The 27,988-nt window shown below is 49.3% G+C and overlaps 1 protein-coding gene across 2 annotated transcripts in view; it reads left to right on the top strand.

Annotated features, from left to right (window-relative positions):
- The window catches only part of DNAH2 (dynein axonemal heavy chain 2), a 3,497,426-nt gene that overhangs the window by 2,553,357 nt on the left and 916,081 nt on the right, over positions 1–27,988 (top strand). For both annotated transcript variants that reach the window (XM_078670326.1, XM_078670327.1), the window contains one exon: positions 6,363–6,502. In XM_078670326.1, the coding sequence (XP_078526452.1) occupies positions 6,363–6,502 (140 nt within the window). The remainder of the gene's footprint in view (positions 1–6,362; positions 6,503–27,988) is intronic.

Here is a 27,988-nt window from a genome sequence, read left to right as displayed (position 1 = left end):
GGTTTCTCCTCTTAGGAAAAGTACATTCGGGAAAGAGGGAGTGTAGGAAAGTAGGATCTGCTTTCATGGTCATCCCCACTTTTTGCTGGTGCCATGTTTTTCTGACTAGTCTGACTTGGATCCTGCTAATCAGGACCCCAGCCTCTGTGCTTCTTCCCTAAATTGAACATGGTGAGTACTTGGGCACCCCCCAAACTGGCTACTGGTGTACCCTGGTAACTCCCTAGTATATGGTACTAAAGTGCCCAGGGCATAGGTAGACCAGGGATCTCCCATGGGCAGAAGCATGATTATGCCACCTATGAGAGACCACTCAAATTGTGACTGCAGGCCTGCCATTGCAGCCTGTGTAAGCTGGTGCTAGCACCACTTATGACAGTTATAGGTTTTCCTATATCTAAGTCTATTTTCCCGGGTTGTAAGTCCATCAGCATTTACAACATATAGGGGGGCCATGCGTCATTACGCAATAACCATCTCTAAACTGGTTGCGACAATCCCTTTCATGTTTGGTATCAAACATGTTAAAATCATACCCCCATTAAAAAATACAAATAAAAAAAAAAACCCATACTGTAAACGGTGTAGGAGGTATGATTCCATGCACTGTAAAGCTCCTCCGGGATGCCCTCAGTTCTCACGGTACCAGTCTTCCAGAATCGGACAGCAAGCTAGGACTGCTGCCGGCCAGAAACACAATTCTGCCCTCTTGCTGCTGAGCCAAGCTTGAGCAGTGGAAGGCAGAACAAAAGCTATGCTGTCACAGGGAGGTGTGACCACCGCAAATACAGGGTTTAGTGTATTGGGATAGGGTGGGGGCACTTGCCAGCACCACTAAGACACATTTGGTGCCCTCCTTGCATTAATTCAAACCAGTTCAGGAAGCCGTTGCCTCCTGCTCTCGCGCAAAACTTGAGAAAGGACATGAGAGTATCCTCCCAACTGTCCAGCTCCTCCTCTGGGAGGGAACCCTGAACGCCCCAACCCTTCCTTAAGGGTACTTAAGGGCTTACCTGTGGGTGGGTCCCTAGATTTGTCATGGGACAAGATTCAGATCACACACCACTTCAACTTCAACCGTCTAGACTTCCCTTTGGGAACCGAGACTGCAACGGGGAAGATTCTTGCTGCTCCTGGTCTCGTCATCCTGCTGGTCTTTAGCAATGTCTCTGCCTGTGCTCCATACAGGTTCTTCACCAGGCCTGTGGACATCCAAGACACCTGAAGGAATCTCCCTTAGAGTGAAGGAGTCACTCCCCTTCATCTGCAGGCACCACAACACAGCTGATCGGTCTGCTGATCCTGGACTCCCATGGGGGTCAGAAAGGCTCAGCATAACAGGTGGTGGTTCTGCAACTCCCTCAAGACATGCACTGTCTTCATACCGAGTTTGAGGCCAGTATCTCTCGTTGGAACCGCTGGAACAGAATCCCTGTGCACCACTTCGACTTGCCAATGCCAATGCTTGTTGGCTCTCTCTGTAGGAAGGTAGATCCCTGACTATGGTTGCCCCCAACTTTTTGCCTGGTGTTTTGCTGGTTTTCTGACTTAGTTGACCTGGGGCCCTGCTATTCAGGACCCCAGGCCTACTGCTCTCTCTGTAAAATGGATTCCATGTACCCTAGGTACATATCTAATTGGATACTGAGTCACCTTATCAGTCCCTGTACAGTGTACCTTAGGTACCCAGGGCATAGGTGTACCCAGGGCCTACCAGGGGCTGCAGCATGTATTATGCCACCCCTGGCTGGCCATCCAAATCTGACACAACTGGCTGCACGACAGCTGGGGCAAGGTGGTGTAATCACCCTTTGCTTTAGATATAGTATTCCTATATCTAAACCTCAATGGGCACACAGATCTCCTATCAGTCACTCCTATGGCAGGCCTTGACAATCCTGAAGGCAGAGTGCTTGGAATCGTGTGAGATAGTGCTCTGGCATGAGCTGAGCCTGTGTGCGGCTTTCGGGATCCATCCCTTAGCCGTTTCCATGATATCGCATACCATATACTCTTAAGTGCCTTATAATCCTCGCGGTTATGTGCCAACTCTGGTATCGCTTTATCAAAACATGTCGAGTAAGGTGTCATACGAATTGGAATACTAACCCCTCGCCAATTCTGGCGACGGGGTTAGCATTCCACCCTTCTAGAGGGACACGACATGTATGTAACCTGTAACCCCGGTTAAAGTCAGACAGAGCCTTAGCTCCACAAAATGGATGCTGCCACCGAGACACAAGTCTGCCCTCCTGCTGCTGGGAGTCCTCCCAGCCCAGGAGGCAAGGACAAAGGGTTTCCTGCCAGGGGCGGTGCCAGCACCGTCCCAGACAGGATTTTGTGTATCCTAGGTAGGCAGGGCTTTAGAGGAAGGTGACTGCAAGTGGCACCCCGGTGCTCACTGTGCATAGGCCGGCTGGAACCAGTTCCAGGGGCACTCCAGCCCCTGATCTGGGGAAAGCCCGCCAAAGGAGAGGGGTGTAACCACCCCCCTCCTAGTCCCACCCATAGGGCAGGACTTAGTCGCGTGCCAGCCCCTTTTTGCAGGATAAAGGTAGGAACTGGCCCCCTTCCAAATCAGATCATCTTTGAATCCTGAAACTACTTTCCACGAAAGGAACTCAAGACTTCTTCCCAAGATTCTCCCTTGTGACTAAGGAGTAGTCACCCTGCAGCAGCAGGCACCAACCAAGCATCGCGGTTTGTTGCCAGTCTCTCCTCCGGATCAAGACTGCTCCAGCACGACGAGAACCGGCTTCCCTGGCACCTCTGACCTCAACCTACATCATCAGCCCAGCTGTGATCCGTGGGTGCGACGAGACCTCGAGGGACCGGCCATCTTCAGAACTGCACGACGCTTGTCCAGCACGACCACCGAGTGACCCTCGACTGAGTGCTTTGGGGTAAGAGAAGCCCCGACCCTGAGCAGCTCCAGCACCGAAGTTCAGCCCCCCTGCATCCACGAGATCTGCGTGGGGCCCTTCTGCTCTTTGCTGCTCACCGCGTTGTACAGGTCGCTTGCCCGTTGGCTAGTGGCCCTCTCACGACGCTCCACGACGACAACCACTGCTGGTCTGGTTGCTCCAGACTAGCCCTTGCTCCCCTCCAAAAGAGGAGTACCCTGGATCCTCCTGGTCCACTCCAGACGCCATTTTAGGTCCACCGCGTGGGCCTTGCATTTGCCAAGACTTGTTGCCCAATCCTGGGTCCAGCGACGTCGACAGCAAGTACCTTCGTGGGACAGCTCGCACCTCCATCCTGGTCGCCGACAACGCCTCCTGGTCCGAGAGACTGCAGAGCCCAGCAGCGCCCACTCACCTGGCTGAGGTGACTTCGTCCGGTGCCATCCTGGTGCCCACCTAAATCACTGGCTAGTGATTCAGAACTTGGTCCCCTCTGCTTACAGGTTTCTTCTTCCCTGATCCAGGCTTGGATCACCACGAACTTCTTCACTGGCCGCCTGCCAGCAACTTCTTTCTTCAGGCTCCTGGATCTTCAACGAGGGTTTCCGACGCAACTTGAACCCTATGCAGCCGCAGCCCCTGGGCTAGGTAAACTGAGTACTCCGGTGCTCCAGCATAGTCCAACACCCTAAGTGTTCGGATCCACCCTTGTTTTCGACCCACCTAGTCGGGTTCGCCCGAGAACAGTAACTTTGTAAAGTACTAGTATCCATAGACTTGTTCCCGCATTACGCGTGAGAGTTCCCACTCTGCACAAGGCGCCCCTAGGCCTCCTGCTTCTAATCTAAGGGTTCAGCATTGTAGGCCTAGCGTTTCTACAGTCTAGAAAAGTATTACTTACCTGCTAGTAACTTCGCATTCCACTTCTTGTGTATATGGTTTTTCGTGCCCCTCGGGCATTTGTGTAAATTGTGCGACTTTCAGTAATTCTTTAAGAGTTTTGTTGTGTGCTTAGCTCCCTGTCTCATAAAGAGCCAGGGTAGTCTTGTTATAAATAAATACACTTTATTTTTGATAACAACTTGTGTGGTGTCCTTTCACTTGGTGTTCAAGGGGTAATGTGATGGTAAAACAGCTGGCTTAACACGCCCTCTAGAGTCTTAGCCTTAGACTGCTCGTATCCATGCTACTAGGATAGCTGGTCTATAAGGTTGACTTACAACCAATCATCAATAAGGGTTGTTTGGACTGATACAGAGTGCTCACTAGAATAGTGAACATTATATATCAGGCCAACTTCTCACACTCTCCTTCAGAGATGTTCGGGCTCCAAGAAGCTCCAACCTCAAGCAACTCCCGCAGCCAAGACCTTTGCCCTCACTGCTTCCTCTGCACAGTGGGCCTTCCTCATTGGTGAGCTGCTCTAGGTCACCTTGCCACTCCTGTGCCTCTAGCTCGTGGGTCCTGTTGAGTATTTTCTTTGGCTCCAGTGGTTGCTCGGGCCTACGCTGACTTAACAGCTCATGGTGAGTCACTTGGGCCTTGCTGGTCCCAACACTGAACCTTTTTCGTCCTCTACATTGTTTGCTGCTGCCAAGACTTGTTGGTGCCCCTCAGGACTCTCGACATCCGATGTGGGACAACTTGTGAACGGTTCCTGGTCTCCTACAACATCATCTAGTCTGCACTGCTGCAACTTCAGAGTACCGTCAACCTCTCCTGCATCTCCGACAGCGGTGGGCATTCGTCACCTTGCCTCCTGGTCACTCCTGAGTGGCATATACTCTGTCCCCTCTGCTTGCATGTACTTCTCATCATGAAACCACCTTTGGGTTCCACTGGACTCCTTTATCTTCTTCTTAAGCAGGATCTTTCTTGAAGTTCCCCATTGTGATCTACGACATTACTTGACACCTATATACACACAGCTTCTCTGGTGTAGGTATCCTGGTGTATCCACGGGTGGGATGACTCTCAAACCTTCCATCTTTGACAGGATTTCTTCACTGGGAAGGTTCCTTCTATGAAATTGCAACCATGACTTCCCCATTGACTAACATTGAGCATGGGGTTGTGTTCCCACTCTGCACACGACCTCCATGGGGTTCCTAGATACTCACCTAGAGTGGTTCCTAGGGTCCCCAGCTCTCCTATTTCGTCTGGCTCCATTCTTGACTTGGGTATGGTTCGAATTCCACTATTTTATTATATGGTTTAGTCTTCCCCTGGCGACTACTGTGTACTTGTGCTATTTCCAAGTTCTATTCCCTAAGTACAGTGTGCATTGTGTTTATATCTCCAGGTGGGAGATAATACAATGTGTTAGTGAGTGTTTGTAATCAAATATTTCGTTTTAAAAGTACTCTTTGAGGTTCTTTTTCACTTAATCTATACCATAAGACTAAGTACTGGTAAAACAAGCTGCTTTACAATCCCTCTGGATTAAGCCTGAAGGTTTCTCTCCTCAGCGACCACTTAGAGAGCATTCTAAGGTTGTCTAAGACCACTAAAATCACAAAGAAGGTTGTCTGGATTAGTGCAGGGTGCTACACCTACACAAGTGTGTACAATATACTAAGCCAGACTCTCGCAAGGAGTTATCTCTTTTAAGGAAAAATAAATCCAAGGGTGAGGGAGTGTCTTCTCTTAGGAAAAGTAAATCTGGGGAAGAGGGAGTGTCTCCTCCTAAGAAAAGTAAATCCAGAGAAGAGGGAGTGCCTCATCTTTGGAAAAATAAATCTGGGGAAGGGGAGTGTCGCCTCGTAGGAAAAATAAATCCTGGGATGATAGAATGACTCCTCCTGGGAAAAGTAAATCAGAGGGAAATGGAGTGTCTCCTTTTAGTAAAAGTGCTTTCAAGGAAGAGGGAGTGTCTCTTCTTAGGAAAAATAAATACGAGGATGAAGGAGTGTCGCCTCTAAGTAAAAGTAAATCAGAGGAAGAGCGAGTGTCTCCTGTAAGGCAAAGTAAATTTGGGGATGAGAGAGTTTCTCCTCTTCTGTTTTTGTTTCAACCCTGACTGCAATGCCAGGGGAGTCTGCCCAAGGTTTTCCTTGATGGTCACTTGATAGATTCATCCTAGTCTCCAATATCTTGTCTTTGAGCTCAAACCTGTGCCGTCTGAGAACAATCAGTGAGGGATAAAGGCCTGTGTGTCTTATTCTCCCAGGAAAACCGTAGAACAATGCACGTTTTTATCTAGATTTTGAGGTCCTGGTCATAATGTGGAAGTGGGTAGAATAAGTGACTCAGGACTGCCCACATCAAAGCCCCCAGTGCTTCAGACCCATGTTACAGTGAAAGAAACGGCTGCTTTGTGGGTTAACAGTGCACCTTTGTGAAACATAGCAGCTACATCTATTCCGAAGGACCCTCCCAGCCTGGTGGGCATTGACATTGTCTTCCCAACCTTGAATAGTGGCTGATGATTGAAATTCACAACTTCTTTCTCTTTTGCAGATACATGTGGCACTCGCAGACCTGGCCAAGGCCAATAACATCCCGGATACCCCAGACAGCATCTTCAATTACTTGATTGAGCGTGTGAGGAACAACCTGCATATTGTGCTGTGCATGAGTCCTGTCGGGGACCCCTTCAGGTGAGCAGGGTATTGTCGGGCAGGAAGTGGATACTGCACAGGGCAGGATTGGTAACCCAAATCATCCCTGGCAGATTTTGTCAGACCAGCCCCCGTACGATGCATAGGGCGCGAGGAGAGAGGATGTGGCCTAATAACTAGGGCAGTTGATCTCAAATCTGTGGAACCGGGTTCTAGTCTCTGCAATGACGCTCAGCATCCTGTGATTCTGGGAAAATCACTTAATCTCCCTGTATCTAACAAAAATTAATGTGTGCTTATGTAAATGCAACTGGTGCTCATGTAAAGCGCTCTGATACCCGTTACCTTCGGGTCAAGTTCGCACTATTTAAAAAGAGGCTGACGACTTCTAGGTGGGCTGGTGGGGGTCTCCCCCAAGAAACTTTTGTAAAAAAGAAAAGCCAAAATGGTTCATTTTACAATACATTATTCATTCCATATTCATTTAACTGTATTAACTTTCAAAGAATAGTAAATAGTAAATGAGGACCTGACATAAGCACCCAGGCCAGAAAGCATGGGAATGTCATACATAAGCACCCAGCCTATAAATGGTGGAAATGTCACACGTTAGCACTAAAGCCTTAAACCATGGAAATGTCCCACATAAGCACCCAGGCCAGAAACCATGGAAACGTTCCACATAAGCACCCAGGCCAGGAAGCATGGGAATGTCACACATAAGCACCTAGGCCAGAAAGCATGGAAATGTCACACATAAGCACCCAGCCCATAATTTGCGGAAATTTCCCACATAAGCCCTCAGTCCATAAACCATGGAGATGTCACACATAAGCCCCCAGACCATTAACCATGGAGATGTCACACATAAGCTCTCAGGCCAGAAAACATGGGAATGTCAACATAAGCCCTCAGGCCAGAAACCATGGAAATGACAAACACAAGCACCCAGGCCATAACTGTGGTAATGCCACACATAAGCACCCAGGCCTGCATGGAAATGTCACACTGAAACACCCTAGCCAGAAAGCATAAAAATGTCACACAAAGACACCCAAGCAAGAAAACATGAAAATGTCACACAAAGACACTCGGGCCAGTGGCGATGGAACAATTTTCAGAGTATCGGTGCTGCCATCAATGTTACATCACTAAAGTCATAGGATTGTGAAAAATCCAAGCATCTCACAAAGACATGCATTGCAAATGAGCCGTTCCCATTCCAGCAGAGGTGGTGAGGGTGTGGTATGTATGCAGTGGAGCACTTTGAAGACCACTGTTGCAAACATATTACAAAAGCATGATGTGGTAGTGCACTGTAATTTACTGACAGAACACTTTCCATTGAAATTACTTATAAAAACATGTACCATTCTAATGATAATGAGTGGAAATTGGGGTATAGAAAATATTTACAAATTGCACATCAGCAAGTAAAGTGTCTTGATTTATTTTGATCCTATTAAAATCATTGTCTGAAAGAAACACGTTAGTTATAGATTCCTTATCTTAGAATTACCCCAGGCATCAGACTGGATCCGGAAAGTTTTTTTGTCAGCAGTACATCTGCACGATGGAAGGTGGTGTCGGTCGGCTCCACGTCCGTCATCGGCGTCGGGGTCGCCGGGATGACGTCGCACCAGCTACTTAGATGCCGCCCTTGCGCACTGATGTCAGTTCTTTCTTTTTCCGCGCCAGTACAGATCAGGGAAGAGCGGTACCTCAGTCATTTTTTTACTAACTTTTTCTCAACTTTTGTCGACTTCTTGTTTCGAGTCTTCGACTCCTAAGGTGCACGAGGGATGTCCGGCTTCAAGCCCTGCAGTTCTTGTCATCGAATGATGTCGGTGACGGATCCGCACCACAAGTGTCTTTTTTGCCTGGAGTGTGACCACGACCCCAAGTTGTGCTCCGACTGCCTGTCGATGGCGCCGAAGGCTTTTCAGGAGTGGTCCCGAAAGCTGCTTGAGCACCAGCAGTTGGCTCCCTGCCGTTCGAGGTCCCGGTCGCGGAGCCACCATCATTCCAGTTCCAAGTATTCGAAGTCTTCGCACTCGGTGTCGGGTAAGTAGAAGAATAAGAAGTCGAAGAAGCATCATCCCTCTTCGACTTCTCGTCGGTCGACCGACCCAACGAGGGACCCGGGTGGTGCCATTCCTGTGGCTCCGCACGCGGAGCCCGAAGAGTTGACTCCATGTTTCCCTCCCTTTCCGGGACCCGGAGCGACTCCCGCCGAGCTTCGTATGTTCTACAAGGCGATGCATGTCATCTTTGGGCGGCTCAAACCCGCTGGCGCGCCTTCTGCCCCGTGGACTCAGTTGGGGGTCCTAGGCCTTCTCCGCGGGTGGCTCCATCCACGGCGCCGCACGGCCCCCTTGGATCCAGGCCTCGATCCTGAGGTTGACCTCATTATGCCTCCAACGGCGCCACTTCCTCCGGCATCACTCCCACGTTCGTCGCAGGTCGGCCCCCTGCCCGGCATCGATCCCGGCCTCCATCCCAACATGGACCCGAAGCCGGACCGGTGTTGTCCGATGCCGGACCCGGCATCTAGAGGGGTGTTTATGCCCCTGTTCACTCCTGGGGCCCCTGTTCAACCAGAATGGCACCCAGATACTGAGGAGGAGGACTGGGAGGGGTCAGGTGACCCTCTAACTGACCAGGAGAGTGAACAGGACTGGAGAGAGGAACTGGGGGATGCCAGTGGTTTGTGCACTTCGCCTAACCTTGGCATGTTGTCTCCTCCTACCGTGGCTACGGAGGAGGGAGCGTCGTACGCAGTGGTGTTGCGTAGGACGGCCGAGGCGTCCTACGGTGGCGGTCAGGACTAACCTTCTGACAGAGGTCCTTTAACAGGCTGCAAGCTCTTCAGAACCCTTGCTTCCCTGTAATGAGGCCCTCACCAACATCCTTTTGGGCACGTGGTCCAGGCCCAACTCAGGGGGTTCCCGTGTACAGGATGATTGCCCGGCTACAGGCGACCCCACTTTCCTTTCCCAACACCCCATGCCGGAGAGTCTGGTGGTCCAAGCCTCCACTTCAAAAGCGCCTTCCCTACCGCTCCACTGGAAAGGGAATCCATGAAACTGGAACATCTTGGAAAGAAAATGTTCTCTTCTGCCAGCTTAGGACTGCGGTCCGTAAACACCGCATGTCTCTTGGGCCGTTATTCCCACTCGGTTTGGGATACCGTGGCGCAAGTGCTGCCTCAGTGTCCGGTGGAGGCCCGGGCAATGCTCTCCCACGCTGTTGGCGCCGAGAGGGATGCAGCAAAGTTTGCGATACATTGTGGGCTGGACACTGCTGACTCTCTGGGCAGGAACATTTCAATGTCTGTAGCGCTTCGTCGCTACGCCTGGATGAGGTCGACTGGTTTCTCAGGGAATCTCGAGAACACCTTTATGAATATGCCCTTTCATGGCTGTTGCCTTTTTGGCGATATAGCAGACAACTCTCTAGAGTGTTTCAAGGACTCACGAGCTACGGCCAAGTCCCTGGGCCAATCCACCTGCCCTGTGCAGTCTTCTTTTTGCCCCTTTCGTGACTACGGAAGGGGTGCCCCACTACGTTCCGCCCAGAGCCACAGACCGAATGATGTCAGTGACGGATCCGCACCACTTGTGTATTTTTTGCCTGGAGCACGACCATGACCCCAAGTCGTGCTCCGACTGCCAGTCGATGGTGCTGAAGTTAGTTATAGATTCCTTACCGCCCCACCCATCCACCCCGTTCTGCGAACTGATTTCTCGGGTTAAGGACATCCCTTCAGGGCCCTAGTTTTGTGCGCCAGTGGTCAGTGTCTTGCATGGCTCTGCAACCACGTCGCCAACAACAGACGCAGAGCTGACCGACGCCACCTTTCAACGCGCTGCTGACGGAAAAAAAATTCGGATCCACTCTGGCTCCTGGGGGTAATTCTAAGGTAAGGAATCTATAACTAACTAATGTTTCTTACAGATATATCGTTACAAAAGTTAAGTAACTTGTTCATTAATCACACCTCGCACACATAGTCTCTGAGCAGCTGGTTTGGTGCAGGGTTGGGGTGAAGACCATACTTCTGGCTCCAACCGCCTTCCTGTCTCACACCAGCCAGTGTGGCGACCAAAGTACCTGGCCCATATGTGGTGCCTGGGTACGGGTAATAGCTTGTGAGCGCAGCCCCACCAGCTACTGACATGTCCTGTTGGCTGTAAAAGTGTCCTTGGGCACCACCAGCACCGGGGCTAGCTGCCACACGGACAGCATCCCATCCTTGTCATAAATGTTGAGCCCTTGTGGCTCCAACGTGCTGTAGGCAGGCGCGTGCTGCACCTACCTGCATGTTGGAGCCACGAGGGCACGCACGTACTGGACACACATATTATATTTATCTGTAGTTGAAGTGCCTCAAGCAAGACATCCCTTGTTCATGCGCCTTAGTGGGATTACCCGAGTCAAGGGGTTGACTGGTCTCTTCAGTCTGCAGGTGGACTAGCACGGGACAAAGACATGCATTGTCTAACCTCATATTGTCTGTCAGAGCAACGCATTGGCAGTACCTGCATCACAAAGAGGTGTGTCACTAAACAAATACCTATGGAAATCCGTACATGTCTACTGAAATGGCAGCTCCATGTGCTGTCTCAAGCGTCGCCGTACTGGCAGACAAGCAAGCGTACTAAGTTTCAGTGCAATTATGAGTGACATTTCAACCACTATGAGAAACAATTTCTCGCGAGCAAGGCCAAGCAATGAAGCCCATGGGAATGGATAAATATTACAAATTATACCCTTTTGAGCTGTGAGAAACTCGAAAAAGATGTTTAAACTGCTGCAGAGCACTTCCTGTTGATCACAAAACATCTGCTTTTCATAACTAGGTGCAGTTTGTACTGTGGAAATTGTATGTGCTTTCATTCTGATAGGAAAAGAGAAAACTATTAATCTCAGCAAGCAAAGTGTTTAGGATGAACAAGTCAGATTCAGAGTGTTACAATTCACATGAAACACACAACAGGAAGCAGCTACGGAGAGCCACATTATCGTACTTGGTGTTAAGTGACACTCGGAGCCACGCTCTGACAAAAATGTCATTTAAAGCCTTCTCCCCACCACAATAATAAGAAGCTCCAACCAGGCCTGGACTGGCCCAAAAGAGCAGGCATTTGCTGCTCAGTGTGCACATTCACCCTCTTGCCATTAGGAAGAACCTGAGCCTTACCAGGGGTGGACTGGCCTGTTTGGATTGTTGCCTTCACTATTGCTCTCTGTTACTGCAGTACATCCCAGGTAGGTCCTACTGTAACCAGTCACTATAGGGTTACTACCAATCTGTTGTTTTTACTGGCAAAATCAGTATTTTATTGTCCTGGCTCGGGGTCGTACAAAAAGCCGAGATTATTCCCCTCATCAGTGCATTCTTTGCAGTGTTCTGAAGCTGCGAAGTTAAAGCTAACTGTCTCATAATTAAAGTAAATAAAGACAAAGTCCATTGTAAAATGTATAAACTTTATGGAGACAATTTGTTTTTAATAATGTTGTCATGCTTAAGCCTTAAATCGACATGAACAAATGGCCTGAATGTGTAATGTAAATACGGTGCTCATGTAAAGCGCTCCAATACCTTCGGGTCGAGTGCGCTATATAAATATGCAACAAAAAAAAAAATAGGTGTCAGCCAGGGTGCATGGCTGCACGCCATGAAACCAAGACAAATGAAGGAGACCGCGCCTCCCTCTCGGTATTTATTGCTGTTGGCTGGTCCTTTCGTTCACCACCCCCTCCCCCCCTCACCGTTTGATTGATTTACCCATATATACCGCAGACAGTCACGTGTTGGGTGTTTCTTATCAAAATGCTATACTTCCCAAGTGGACAACGTTCGCATATCCAAGACAGTGGGTAGGAGTACAGCTATTGACGCATTTCATGTTGGTAGAATGCGCTGTTCCTAAAAAGGTGCAATGCTGCCATCTATCGACTCAATCAATTACCCAGACTATGGTGAATTCCAAAAAGGGAAATATGAGCTTTGGACGACGAATGCTTTAAATGTCTCTCTCTTGAAGCAACTATAGAAAAGAGCAGCAGTTGGTTGGTTACCGGGCCGTATCCACGACTTTCTAAGATCCTCCAGTGACTAAGCCCAATTTAACTTGTGCATGTAACCTGCAGATGCGCCTTTGGTGGCTAAATTAATGGTCAGAATAATGTCAGCATGCCACCAATAATTGCAGTTCTGCCAAGTATCCCGCAACTGACGTGACACTAACGCATTTAAGTGTGGTGTTCCGCATCACCGCACGCAAAAGAAGTGACGTCCGCGCCCCTGGCTGACCATGACGTCATAACCGACGCTAACGATGCCTACAACGTCAAGCGGAGTCGAATGGAGCCACTCAACAGTGCGTACAAGGGGTATTGCTCAAGCAAAAGTTTACAAGGTAAGGGATCTGCAGCTAGAAGTCTCTATCTGAAAACACAACACAACAAAACACACCTAATATATGTTAAATATATATATTTATTGAATCATTTACATATTTATAAATAAAGGGGTGTTAAAATTATCATCTGCCATATAAAGCTACTTTAAACGGGCAAATCAGACAGAAATGAACAGGCAGGGATGAGGGCATGACTGCAGCAAGCTGAGAAGGGCGCTGTTGGCATAACCTAAATGCACACAGCTCTCTGCGCTCCTCAGAATACTGGCGCCCTGCCTGGGCCCAGCTCACCCATGCTAACAGCCGGTCCTGTTTACAGTTATAACTTGTGAAGCACTCTAATTCACCTGGAGCCTAGACCGGGTTTCTCCCAACCTTTAAAGTTACATGTATATTTTATATTTGTTCTGCTTTATTGAAAAAGCGCTCTGATGCCTACAGGCCAAGTCCGCGCTATATAAAATCACAAATATAAATCAGGAAATAAATGAATAAATATTGCCATGTCGCTGGACAAAATCCACATACCTTTGTGTGTGGCGTTTTCCTGTGTTGTCCGTTGCTGTCCAGTCGGAGGGATTACGGGCAGTTGCCGGGAGAGGCGGCTTTCAGATTCCGGCAGCTCCCGGCTTTGTAATAATGTGATAAGGTGCGCCTCCGAGGGAGAACACTGCACGGAAAGCTGCGCCGTTCTGCCGTGCCCGGCAGGCACAGCGCTTCGACGTCCAGGAGGAACAAAGACGCCAGCACTGCCGTCGGCCCACTTTTTGTGAGACCTGGGCAGATTCACTTCCAAAAACTTCCAAAAGCATCCAGCAGAGAACAGATGCGCAATGAAGGAAAGTGGGGGACCAGCCACGAAAACATGGAGATTAGCTAAAAGTGTGTTCAGAAACAAAACAGTTTGATCTGCATTAAATATAATAAACAAGTACAACTATCAAGCCCAAAAGGCTGATATAGAAATCAGAAGGGGTATTACAAAATCAGCACATCTCGTGCATATATCATGGCAGAGAGATGGAGCAAACAGGAACAACTTTTGAAGGAGATGTGTGATGAATATGGAGATAGTATAGACTCACGAGGAATTACTCGGATCCTCAATTCAAACGCTACCAACACACTGACACAACTACTAAGGAAATAGAACAAGCAAGAATAATGGAAATGAATACATGGTGGGAAAGTGTGACCCTTAAAAAAAATTATGAATGCAAACACATTCCTAGGTGTTTAAGAATGTTTGTTCTTCCCACCTTTAGTGACCTGCATCTGGACTTAATGTTACAGTGGCAAACTGATACCTCTGAATATTCCATGAAATTAATTAATACCCTCTTCATACATGCTGAAAGGAGGCTATCCTTAGCGATGGAAAAGATCCAAACCTTGGCAAAAATCTATGGAGAAGTTTCAAGAAACTGTAGAAGGTAAAAAACAGTTTGAAGAACTAGAGAAAAGATTGGAAAAACTTGAGAAGGAAATGCAAGTAAAGAAAATGAAAAGTTTAATGGCTATAGAGTATATTCATTCGCTCGACGTTATGATGCTAATTACAGCAGAGAAACTATGGCTCAGGTACAGGAACAAGAATTCATGACATTTTTCAGTGCTGAGAAATTGAAGGAGAGTTCGGGAACAAGGGGCCTGCAAATGCTCGACAGAGGATGTATTATTTGGGGGTAAATTCGCCTCCTCCGGATGACAACTCGGGAGTTGTGGAAGGCATAGGAGCTCCAGCATGGGAGAGCATAGAGAGTTAAGCGAAGCAGCCGGAAAAAGCAAAGTAAGGGGCGCCAAAGGTGGAAAGAAAAAAAAGTACTGACCCCCTCTGGAAGATGGCCTGGGTATTAATGTATCCTCGAAAATTTTGAACACAAAACATATTAATTAGCTTAACAAGGGTCTAACTTGTTGCCCTATAAATGGGATGGATCTGGCTACAGCAAGAGTGGATCTTTATACATTTTGCAGAAAATTGAAATGAAAAAAAAATATTTTGCAACCAGGACCTGCACTATGAAGAGCTTTGTGGTCGCCCAAGAATTGTCAACACTAACAACAGAAGACATAATCCCCCTAAAGACCTTATACAGTCTGGAATTGGAGACTGGAAATCAAAAGTGGGAGGCGCAATAGGCGAAATGATGAATACTGAGTGCTGCTTTATGCTGGGCATTGAAACAAATAAATATGTGAGCAGCAAATGCAAAGTCAAATCTAAATTTGACACTCAGCTCCCACCAGGAAACAGAATAGATATATTTAATGAACTCTTGATTGAAGACTTAAGAGATATCTTGTTAAAGCATAAGAAGCTAGATTCTCGGATACAACAGAATAGGAAGGCTGAAGACTGGTGAGCCCTGAAAGATTTGCGGAGTGGTAAAGACATTGTCATAAAATCATCTGATAAAGGTAGAAATATAGTTGTGATAGACTGCCAAAAATACTATCAGGAGGTCAAACAACTTAATCACCCTATTAACTATGAAAAACTGAAGGAAAACCCTTCAAAAAAGATCATGGGGGCATTCCACACAAAGCTATATGACTGTATGCACAAGACCTTTTAGATGAAGATGAGTTACAGTACCTAATGATCACACACCCCATTGTCACAACAATACATGTACTTCCTAAGGCACACAAAGGTCTAGATAATCCCCCGGGCCACGCCATTGTGATTTCATCTGGTTCCTTATTGGAAAATATGTCTAGATTTGTGGACATTTTTCTATTTCCTTATGTTGTCAACTTGCCATCCAAATCCGGGACTCAATGGACTTCCAGAACAGCATCAGCGGAATACCATGGAAATCGGAATATGTTATGGCCACGTTTGTTGTGGTTTCTCTATACACATCTGTCATCCATGAAGATGGCCTAAGAGCTTGTAAATATTTATCTGAAAGAAACAGGTTAGTATTAGATTCCTTACCTTAGAATATCCCCAGGCGTCAGTCTGGATCCGGAAACTTTTGCGTAGCAGTACCCCTGCGCGTCGGTAGGCGTTGTCTGCAGGCGTCCCCTACGGCTCCGCGTCGTCGGCGTCGTGCGCCGTGATGACGTCGCTGGAGTATATAGACGCCGCCTCCGCGCGCTGACGTCAGTTCTTCTTTTTTCCGCGCCAGTTAGCGCAGATCCGAAGAGCAGTACTCCGGTCTTTTGACCAAGTTTTTGTTACATCTAACTCTATCTTCAGGTGCCGGTAGGATGCCCGGTTTTAAAAGTTGCGACGGGTGCGACCGCCTGATGTCGGTCACCGACCACCATCGACTCTGCCTCCGGTGTCTGGGCGCGGACCACGACGTGGAGTCCTGCGTCGACTGCCGGGCCTTGACAAGTAAAGCTAGGCGGGAGCGGTCCTGCAAGCTGCTCGAGCTCCGGGTGTCGGCCCCGCGTCGAGAGCGTTCCCGGTCCGGTCGGAGGTCGAGGGAGCGGTCGAGAGAACGATCGCGGAGCCGCCATGAGCGCTCCGGGAGTCGCCACCATTCCTCCGGTTCCTCAGGTAAGCGCAAGAAGTCGGGGCGTCGTCATCGTACCCCCGACTCCCCCCGACGCCCGCGTGATGCGGCCGGGGGTTCGGGTGGCCGCGGCCCCGCGTGGGTCGCCGACTGCCCCATACCCGTCGGTTCCTGGGGAAGGCGCGTCGCGCGAGGAGATTGAGGAGTTCCTCATGGCTATGAGGGCGATGTCTCCTCCGGCGGGGCCTACGGCGCCTGCGGGCCCGTCGGTCCCGTCTGGGGGCCCGAGCGGTTCGGGTGCACCTGCCCCGACGACGCCGGGTGCTCCGGCCCCGACGCCGCCGGCGGCTCCGGCCCCGGCGCCGCTGGGCCCTTCAGGGTCGTCTCCGGCTGGTCATCCGGCCTCTCCGGCGCCGATTCCATCGGGACAACCCGTGGTGCCGCCTCCGCGCGGCGCCGTGACTCCGCCGTTGGTTCCGGCCGGCGTCGGGGCTCCGGCGCCGCGCGGCGCCACCCCCATTCCCTCTCTGACTCCTGACGCGGAGTCGGACCGGCATCGTCCGACGCCGAGTCCGGCGCCGTTGGGGCCCCTTGGCTCCGAGGAGCCGGTCTATATCGTTGACTCGAACTATGGCGATGAGGACGATTATGGAGAGGGTTGGGAGGGGTCTGAGGACCCTTTGTCACGAGCATGCCAGTACGACGTGGACTGGGTAGGTGACTTAGGTGAGGCCAGTGGTCTGGACGAGTCGCCTAACCCTGGGTTTGTCTCGCCTCCCACTGTGGCGTCGGAGGCTGGGGCTGCCTATTCGGTGGTACTGATGAGGGCTGCCAAGGCCTTGCGCCTTGAGCTCCCCGTTGCTAAGGTGAAGCCTAACATCCTCACCGAGGTATTTAAACCGCAGTCATGCCCCCAGGAGCCTCTGCTGCCGTTTAATGACGCCCTGACGGATGTCCTTTTGGGCACCTGGTCCAGGCCCGCTTCCGGTTCACCTGTTGACCGAAACGTTGCCAGGCGTCACCGTCCGTGTTCGGACGACCCTGCCTTCCTCTCCACCCATCCCTCCCCGGAGAGTCTGGTGAGCCAAGCCTCCACTTCCCAGTCCGCATTCCCGTCGGCCCCGCCCGATCGGGAATCTAAGCGTTATGACCAATTTGGCAAGAAGGTCTTTTCGTCTTTGAGTGCAGGACTGCGGTCTTGCAATACCGCATGCCTCTTAGGCCGCTACACCCACTCTCTGTGGGATACGGTCGCGGAGTGTATGCCACAATGCCCGCAGGAGGTGCGGGACAAGCTCAACCAGGCCTTGATTGAAGGCCGGGACGCGGCGAGGTATTCCATACGGTGTGGTCTTGACACGACCGACTCGCTGGGACGGGCTATGTCCACGACGGTGGCGATTCGTCGCCATGCTTGGCTGAGATCCGCCAACTTCTCGCCGGATGTCCAGAATGCCCTCATGGACATGCCTTTCGATGGCAGTCGCCTGTTCGGTGACAAAGCGGACAAGGCGCTTGAGCGCTTCAAGGACTCCAGGGTCTCGGCCAAGTCCTTGGGTCTTTCGACCCAGCGCCAGCAGACGGGTTCGTTTCGCTCCTTTCGTGGCCACGGAAGGGGCGGTCCCACACGTGCTGCCAGCCACGCACCGCAGAACGCTCCTCAGCGCGGTGGCGGCCGTGGATTCCGCCGGGGTGGCGGTAGGGGACAGCGGCGAGGTCAGTCCACACCTCCCCCCGCAGCAGCCTCCAAATCTTCCTAGTCCGAGCTTTCGGGCCCATGTGACGCCAGTGGGTGGCAGGGTTCGCCATCACCACTCCCGCTGGCGCACGATTACGTCGGACAGGTGGGTGCTGCAGCTCGTCCGAAGGGGCTACTCCCTCCCCTTCGAGTCCACTCCTCCAGCCATGCCACCGCAGAACCACCGTGTGTCGGGGGACCACTTGACACTTCTGCAGGAGGAAGTTACGGCCCTCTTGGCCAAGGGGGCCATCGAGCGCGTTCCTGGGCCAGAAGTAGGGTGTGGTTGCTACTCCCACTACTTTCTGGTACCCAAGAAGGACAAAGGGGGCCTATGTCCTATCTTGGACCTACGGAACGTCAACGGCTTCCTCCGGAAGGAGAAGTTCAAGATGTTGACTTTGGCTCAGGTCTTGGCTGCTCTAGACCCACAAGACTGGATGGTAGCGTTGGACTTGCAGGATGCGTATTTTCACATCCCCGTCCTGCCGGCCCACCGGCGTTACCTGCGGTTCACGGTAGGCCACGAGCACTTTCAGTTTATCGTGCTCCCATTCGGCCTTACCAGCGCCCCACGGGTGTTCACGAAAGTGATGGCGGTGGTCGCAGCTCATCTGCGCCGGTTAGGGGTTTCAGTCTTCCCCTACCTCGACGACTGGTTGTTGAAGGCGGGCTCGCCCCAGACAGTCGTCCACCACCTTCAGATGACGGCAGACCTCCTGCACGAGCTGGGGTTTTCCATCAATGTGCCGAAATCACACCTGTGTCCCTCTCAAAAGCTCCTTTTCATCGGAGCGGTTCTCGACTCGGCGCAGTTTCGGGTTTATCCTCCGGAACGGCGGGTCCGGGATATTCAGGCTCTGATTCCCATCTTTCAGCCGTTGTCCCGGGTTTCGGTCAGGTTGACGCTGCGGCTTCTGGGGCTGATGGCCTCCTGCATCCTTCTGGTGCATCACGCCAGATGGCGGATGCGGGCTCTGCAGTGGGACCTGAAGTTTCAGTGGGCCCAGCATCAGGGCAACCTGTCCGACCATGTCCTGATCTCGGAGGGCACTGCGAGACAGTTGCAGTGGTGGCTTTTGGGTCAGGGGCAGATCCCTCTCCCTTCCCCAGCCGGAGCACGTAGTTGTGACGGACGCGTCCCTCCAGGGCTGGGGAGGCCACTTGGGAGAGGCGGAGATCAGAGGCATCTGGTCTCCGGCGGAGTCCCGGCTCCATATCAACATGTTGGAGCTGCGGGCGATTCGCCTAGCACTGAAGGCATTCCTCCCCTTTGTCAACGGGAGTGTAGTGCAGGTGTTCACGGACAACACCACCGCCATGTGGTACTGCAACAAACAGGGCGGTGTGGGGTCGTGGACCCTTTGCCAGGAGGCTCTGCGCCTCTGGCAATGGCTGGAACGTCAGGGCGTGATTCTGACGGTTCAACACCTGGCAGGTTCTCTGAACGCCAGGGCGGACAAACTCAGCCGTCGGTGCTCGGAGGATCACGAATGGCGTCTGAACTCGGACGTGGCGAACGGCCTCTTTCAGCAATGGGGAGAGCCTTGGTTAGATCTATTCGCCACAGAAGAGAACGCGCAATGTCATCAGTTCTGCGCGTTGGAGTTTCCAAGACGGCACTCGCTCGGCGACGCCTTTCGGCGCGAGTGGAGTTGCGGTCTGTTGTACGCCTTTCCGCCTATACCACTTCTGCCCAGAGTGCTGAAGAAGATCAGGCGCGACCGGGCCCAAGTTATCCTTGTGGCTCCGGACTGGGCTCGAAGATACTGGTATCCCGAGCTACTCAGCATGTCAGTCGGTCCCTCGATCCGCCTGCCCCTTCAGGAGGACCTTCTGTCGCAGCAGCAGGGGACGGTCCTCCACCCGAACCTGTCCAGCCTCCACCTCCATGCGTGGAGATTGAGCGGCGACAGTTGAGGCCATTCGACTTGCCTCCTGAAGTCTGTGATGTGATTCTGGCAGCCAGGCGTCCCTCCACAAAGTCGGTATACGCCTGCCGGTGGAACAGATTTGTGGCATGGTGCACAGCAAAGGCTGTGGATCCCCTTTCTGCCCCTCTTTCCGAGGTTCTCCTCTTCCTTCTTTCTCTTGCCCAGCAGGGTTCTGCTCTGGGCACTATCAAGGGCTACCTTTCTGCCCTTTCCGCCTTCTTAAGGCTACCTGATCAGCCATCTTTATTCAAGTCCCCTATTGTACTGAGATTCTTGAAAGGCATCACGCACATGTATCCACCTGTTCCGTTCGTGATGCCTCAGTGGGACTTGAACCTGGTTCTGACATTCTTGATGTGTGCTCCCTTTGAGCCTCTTCATTCCTGTCCTCTCCGTCTTCTCACTTTAAAGACGGCCTTTCTGGTTGCCATCACCTCTGCCAGGAGAGTGAGTGAGCTCCAGGCTCTTTCTGTTAAACCTCCTTTCTTGTCCGTCCATCCTGACAAGGTGGTTCTTAGGACTAGGCCTTCTTTCCTGCCCAAAGTAGTTTCTGCTTTTCACATCGGGCAGTCCATCACCTTACCCTCCTTCTTCCCGCCTCCGCATCCTTCAAAAGATGAAGAGCGGCTCCATCGTCTGGACCCAAAACGTGCGCTTTCATTTTGTATGGATCGCACACGCCAGTTCCGGGTGGATGACCAACTGTTTGTTGGCTACGTGGGTGAGAAGAAGGGAAGGGCGGTACAGAAACGAACCATCTCTCGGTGGGTCGTCCTGTGCATCAAAGCATGCTACTCTTTGGCTCGGAAGGAGCCTCCTGTTGGGCTGAGGGCCCATTCCACTCGGCCACGGCGGCTACTACTGCCCTGGGCCGGGGAGTCCCTTTGCAGGACATTTGCCAGGCGGCTACGTGGGCCTCGCTGCACACCTTTGCGAGGCATTACTGCCTGGACAGTCAAGTCCGGAGGGACGGCTTCTTTGGCCGTTCGGTCCTCCAGGATTTTCTGGTGTAGGATTGTATTGGTTCGCAGACCCACCACCGGGGTTGGTATTGCTGGGGTATCTATTCTAAGGTAAGGAATCTAATACTAACCTGTTTCTTTCAGATGAACAGGTTACTTACCTTCGGTAACGATATATCTGTAAGAAACAGTAGTTAGTATTAGATTCCTTACCGCCCCACCCGTCCTCCCCGTTCTGCGAACTGATACCTAGGGTTAAGGACATCCCTTTCAGGGCCCTAGTTTCAAATGGCACCAGTGTTAGTTCTCACATGGCTCTGCGTGTTCTGGCGCGGAAAAGCTGTGTGCAAAGAACTGACGTCAGCGCGCGGAGGCGGCGTCTATATACTCCAGCGACGTCATCACGGCGCACGACGCCGACGACGTGGAGCCGCAGGGGACGCCTGCAGACGACGCCTACCGACGCGCAGGGGTACTGCTACGCAAAAGTTTCCGGATCCAGACTGACGCCTGGGGATATTCTAAGGTAAGGAATCTAATACTAACTACTGTTTCTTACAGATATATCATTACCGAAGGTAAGTAACTTGTTCTTTAATTACCTGTTCGTTGAGGCTGCTTGACCATACACATACTTCTAGATATGATGTCCCTTTCCTTGAATAACAATGTATTTATCATTGATGGAAAATTCTACAACCATAGCTGAGGAGCAGCATACCGGTCAGCTTTGTTGCGGTGCCTGCAGAGGCAGGGGAGTGACTCCATCTCTCCAAGGGAGATTACTTCGGGTGTCCTTGGTGGCCAAAGGCCTGTTGAAGATCCTGGATGAATCACAGACACAGAGGAGGATGAAGACTTGTAGAACAGCGTGACCAGAAGAAGCTAGAGTCTGATGCGATCTCAGTTCCAGGCGTCCAGACGGTTGAAGAGCGAATTGGTTTCTGGCTTGAGTCTTGTCCCATGACAAATCTGAAGACCCACTCACAGTTAGGCCCTTTAATACCCTAAGAAAGGGGTTAGGATGACTCAGGGGTCTCTCCCAGATGAGGTGCTGGACAGTGAGGAGGATACTTTCTTGGCCATTTTCCTGTTTTGCGCCAGAGCAGAAGCCAAGGGCTCCCTGAACTGCCTCAAGCCAGAGTATGCAAGGGGGGCACCAGATGTGCGCTTCAAAGTAGTCTGGTGGCACTGGCAAGTGCCCCCATTCCAGCCCAGTACACTAAATCCTGTCTGGGATGTGGTCACACCTCCCTGTGACAGGAAACCTATTGCTCTACCTTCCCCTATTCAAGCTCAGCTCAGCAGCAGGAGGGCAGAAGCGTGTCTATGGTCGGCAGCAGCATTAGCTTGATAGCAGACCCTGAAAGGCTGTTACCGGGAGTACTGGGGTCTTCCTGTAGGAGCCCCCAGGGCATGGAATCATATCTTCAACACTGGTAACAGTGTTGGGGTATGATTCCAACATGTTTGATTCCAAACATGCCCAGGTTCGGCACAACCACTATATAGTTAGCCATTGCGTTATGACAGATGGCCACCATATGTTTGAAAATGGCGGACCACACTTACGAATCCTGGAGAATCAACTCTGGGATTTTATAGGGGTGACCTGCTCATGCTGGGGCACCCACACACTTCTAACCCAGCACCCCACCTTCCGGATTTAAAGACCTGCCTTAGGGGTGACTTATAGAATTTAAATTTAGTGACCTCAGATATAAGAAAATCTATATCTGTTGTAAGTGGTACTAGCACCATCTTACACAGGCTGCATTGGAAGGCTTGTAGTCACACTTTGAGTGGTCTCTCAGGGGTGGCACAATACATTCTGTTGTCTATGGGAGACGCTTGGTGTACCTATGCCCTGGGTACCTTAGTACCATATACTAGGGACTTATGTGTGTACACTAGTAGCCAATTGTGGAGGTACAACATTACTTACCTTGTCAAATTTAGGGAGAATGCAAAGTGACTGGAGTCCTCATTAGCAAGATCCCAGTCACACTAGTCAAAAACCATTCTGACACCATGTAAAAAGTGGGGGTAACGATGCTAGAAGGATCCTACCTTCTTACACCCAGCATATCCAGCTAATAATGATGGGAGAAGCTAAAGCTTTGGAAGGTTTCCTAAGGGGATCAGCAATTGACGCTCACCAGGTGAACAAAGCTCTTCCGCCATACTCTTGAATGACTTGAGGACCGTACAGCGCACAATTTAAGAGTTCTGTCAAAACTTGAATAAGAGACCACTCTAGAATTCATCTTGGTACGAAAATGTGTAAATATTCTTCCCGAGATGTCCAAAGCCCTCACGCCGAAGGACACCATAAATAAAGGCTTGGCGAGCTGCGCTGACAATTCTTTCTGTGTCAAATACTTGTTCGGCTTCCAAGATATGAAAATATTTGAAACTTAGTTAACGTCCCAAAGAGTTGAGTGCCGTGGCTCCGAAGAAAAAGCCAGACGTATGCCTCTCATCAGCTTACACACCAATCAGTGTTTTCCCACAGGAGATTCCTGATTGAGAAAATGACCTGTAGAAACTGCCTATCTCTAGGAATTCATGGTTCAATATGCCAACCCCTGGGCAGCCAGAAACGCCAAAAATTCAGGACAGAGACCACCTTGCACCCCATGGGATACTGATCATTGCTAAGGCACCAAGTGACCCATCTGGCCCTTGTAGATCCATAACGTTTGTTCGTTCCATCTGCCCAGGCTACTGCTAGCATTCGCTCAGCCTCTTGCAAAAGTCCAGGGACTCTCCAATGTTGCCGGAAATAGGCCAACAAAAATGCGCGGATTAAAGTTTTTCTATATTGTCGCCTGCTCCTTGTCTGAGGATGAAAGGGTAAGAGTGCCTTCAAGGGAATTCGTTTAAGTAAAGTTTCTCAATTCACAATGTGATTTCTAGAGAATCAGTTAATTATTCTCATTGGAACCTAATTCAACTGAATACAAATAAAATTAAACAAACATGACTACATATATGACAAACATAAGCAAACGCAAGGTGTATAGAAAATAGGATTTTATCAGACAATTAAAACTGATTCATATGATATACAGGAAAAAACATAGGACTGAAGGTTGACACTGAATATATGTACAAACAACTCAACAGAACCTATTGACGCCTATCCCAAAAGTATATTGAAAAAACAAACAGGATGAAGCGGAGGTCGACGTTTCGGTCTCCTACAAACTACTTGACGAGACCATCTTCAGGACTGGTGATATTTTCAATCTGTATATTACAAAGTGTAATCTGAAACAGAAATGTTTTCAATTACAAAACTTAACTAATTATTATCATTACTCACACCTTAGCATATACACCTACATTTGTCACAACATAAAAAACATTACAGAAGACTTTACATAGAACATCTTGACGAACATCTTGACGACATAACAGATTAGATCTTCAAAGAAAATAATACATTTTCATTTGAGTTGTATTCTTAATAGCAGTCTCCATTTAAATGACAGGTAGACATAGGTCAACTCTAGCCAATATTTTGACTCACGGCATTGGTTCTACTGCATATGAATAATTAGTGATTCTCATGATCTGGTACCAAAATTCAAGAAAATCTAATAAAACAATTATTATGTATAATAATTTAAATGGAGACTGCTATTAAGAATACAACTCAAATGAAAATGTATTATTTTCTTTGAAGATCTAATCTGTTATGTCGTCAAGATGTTCTATGTAAAGTCTTTTGTAATGTTTTTTATGTTGTGACAAATGTAGGTGTATATGCTAAGGTGTGAGTAATGATAATAATTAGTTAAGTTTTGTAATTGAAAACATTTCTGTTTCAGATTACACTTTGTAATATACAGATTGAAAATATCACCAGTCCTGAAGATGGTCTCGTCAAGTAGTTTGTAGGAGACCGAAACGTCGACCTCCGCTTCATCCTGTTTGTTTTTTCAATATACTTTTGGGATAGGCGTCAATAGGTTCTGTTGAGTTGTTTGTACATATATTCAGTGTCAACCTTCAGTCCTATGTTTTTTCCTGTATATCATATGAATCAGTTTTAATTGTCTGATAAAATCCTATTTTCTATACACCTTGCGTTTGCTTATGTTTGTCATATATGTAGTCATGTTTGTTTAATTTTATTTGTATTCAGTTGAATTAGGTTCCAATGAGAATAATTAACTGATTCTCTAGAAATCACATTGTGAATTGAGAAACTTTACTTAAACGAATTCCCTTGAAGGCACTCTTACCCTTTCATTTAATTACCCAAGCCCTCAAGGGTAATCTGGGTCGCTCACTTTTCTGTATCATCCTTGTCTGAGGAGGCACACATTGCCACAAACGTGCTGTGTTCCTTAATGAACGGCTCCCCAAAGAGCCCACCCTGCGCCACCTCGCCCGCCTCAGTGGAAACCAAATCCCCCAGCTTGGGGTCAACTTTCAACAGAAGGGAGCGATGCCACTCTATCGACAAGGCACATTTGGCATTTTGCATTTCCCAGAAAAATAATTATCAGCCAGATAAAGATCTCAAAAAGACTGGGTTCCGCGGCCTTGATATCCTCCTTCAGGATACCCTTTTCCGAGTTCCCTAATGTCATTTTGGAGAGTGGTGGCCATACGAGGGTCTAGCTCTGGCCTCAATACTACTTTGCCAGGAAGGGAGGGACATGGACACTCTGCCCTAAAACATGCCCTGAACTCTTTATCTTATGGCTTTCTGAGGTGGGTTACCACATATTTGTAGACTTTCTCTGAAGTGACCCACTCTGCTGATGCACTAGATCTTCGGGATCTAACAAATCTGAGGAAGTCTGGTCTTGGGGCACAACTGGAACAGGAACCAGCAACGAGCACAAGGGCCCAGCCTCATTGGAGGAGTCACCCTGTTAATCGGTCTCCTTTGTGTGCGGGATAGGGGAAAGCCCCCCTCCTTGTCAGCAAAGAACTCAAGGGTGCATGACGTGTGAGAAAGGCCTTCTTAAGGCACTCAAATGCACTCAGGTCCATGCCTGAGTCAGATTTGCACTTAGACACTCTTTTCATGAGGGAGGGGTCCCCCAAAGAGTGATCATCATCCGGGTCAGGTTGGGGAAACACACAGGCAAACACCATTTCCATAATACGGCTCTCAAAAGCCCCTGTGGTGACTGCCTTCTTGGTGGATGTAGGCATGTACCGGCTCGTGAAATTTGTCATCCAGGATGAGGACCTGGAGTGATTCCTCCTCAGTGTACTTCTCCATGACTTCTATATGCAGAGGAAACACAGCGCAAGCCCCCCAACTTACTGGCAGATACAAGACATAACTGACGCAGGCTTCTGTCGCAGTCAAGTAAGAGGAAGAGGAAATGGTCCTTCGTACCTCTATGGGAGTTCCGTAATGTTGATTGGTTGACTCCGGATGACCCGTCCTGTGCACCCTGGGAAAGATAGTTGTTATTGTTGTTGTAAACAGCTGGAAATGGAAATAAAGTGTAGCATATTCCTCGCCTCTTGTCCTGACATAGAATTATGTCCTCCTGGTTTGGTAGACTGTTAGATCTTACCGTATACCTTCCCTCCCATTCCCCTGGTTCACTGGGCCCTACTTACATTTTAGAGCCCCATTAGGTCCGAAATGAAACTCAAAGCTGCATTCTGGCCTCGCAAATTACTTCCTCTAACTTGCTTCTTCTGTCTCTCAACAACACTGTGGAAATTTCTGATCTCATTGTCAGGGACAAGGGCTAATTTGAAATTCAGCAGTCCCACTGCTGCGCTAGTGAGTGTGGTTCTTGAGAAGCTAGACTATGGTCATCTGGTCATGAATATGGTAATTATCTCTATAATGAGTGCTGAGTGGAGGACACTTATTAGTAGACAGTATAAAAGAAAGCTGTTTCAATTCTGCTGGTGTTTTCTTTACAGACAACTGAATTTCTAACACACCTTGACTCTTTCCTGTCTTTCTGGCTTACTTAGCAAAATCGGGCCTTTTGATTAAGTCCCTCTTTTAGACTATGGCATGCGGCCTGACATCTTTTCACCATATTTAGTTATTTTAACTGCCCTATTGTGATACCGTTAGCGTCAGAGCAGCCACCATCACGGCTGCTCCTCTAAAAGCACTGTAGGTTTGCTGAGTGGCTACGACATTTCAGGTAGTCACTCAGCAAACATTTTTGTTTTTGGGAAAAAAATCTCCCAATGCAGGAGTTTGCTCTTGAAAAACAAAAAACAATGACCCTCGGAGTTTCCTCCCAGGGTGCAGGGGTAATGTTGAATTTTTCTTTTAGTTTGGAACCAATAAACTTCCCTTGGTTGCCTTGAACTAAAAATAAAAGGTATTTTAGACCGTCTGCTCTAAATTGGGCGTACAGTCTGATACACCTACACCAACAACCTGAACTCCGCCAAGCCATTGGTATAGGGTTTCCGATGACTGGGTTAGCAGGGGCACTAGTGTTGGAAACTGGACGGTGTTCTGCCTCAGAATAAAGTGGAAACATCATCAGCTTGACTTACAGGCTACTTTGCCACATTTGTGGCGCTGTATCGTGTCCACCGAACTCTAATGAAGCCCTAAGTCTCTACTGTAGGAATTTATCTCAACAGGACAGAGACATTTTGCCTTTCAAAATGAGGCTGAGAAAGCATTTTCGTGGTTCATCATTTACACCGATATATTACAAACCTGCTTCTAAATGAGACCTTAACTTAGGCATTTCCTCGTTGGTGCACAAGCTGTGTAAACCAATCACTTCCTTCCACATCAGTTTCCTTTCAGGTGCAGTTATATTGGCTAAATGGGTTCCAAAGTTTGAGGCTGTCTTGCACAGGCCCAATAAAGTGAATAGGAATAAAGTTGCCCTAAGGATTACTCTTCATTCATTCTGAAAGTCTGGCAGGGATATTATTTTAAGTAACATTATGTTACGGTCGGCCCTCTTGGGGAGAGGTGTGAACGACACTCAGGAAAGGGCAAAATAGAGTCCTGCCGTTGGAAGA

The sequence above is a fragment of the Lissotriton helveticus genome, chromosome 12 (genome assembly GCF_964261635.1).
Source record: "Lissotriton helveticus chromosome 12, aLisHel1.1, whole genome shotgun sequence".
Taxonomy (NCBI): Eukaryota; Metazoa; Chordata; class Amphibia; order Caudata; family Salamandridae; genus Lissotriton; species Lissotriton helveticus.
This window is presented reverse-complemented; position numbering and strand designations above follow the sequence as displayed.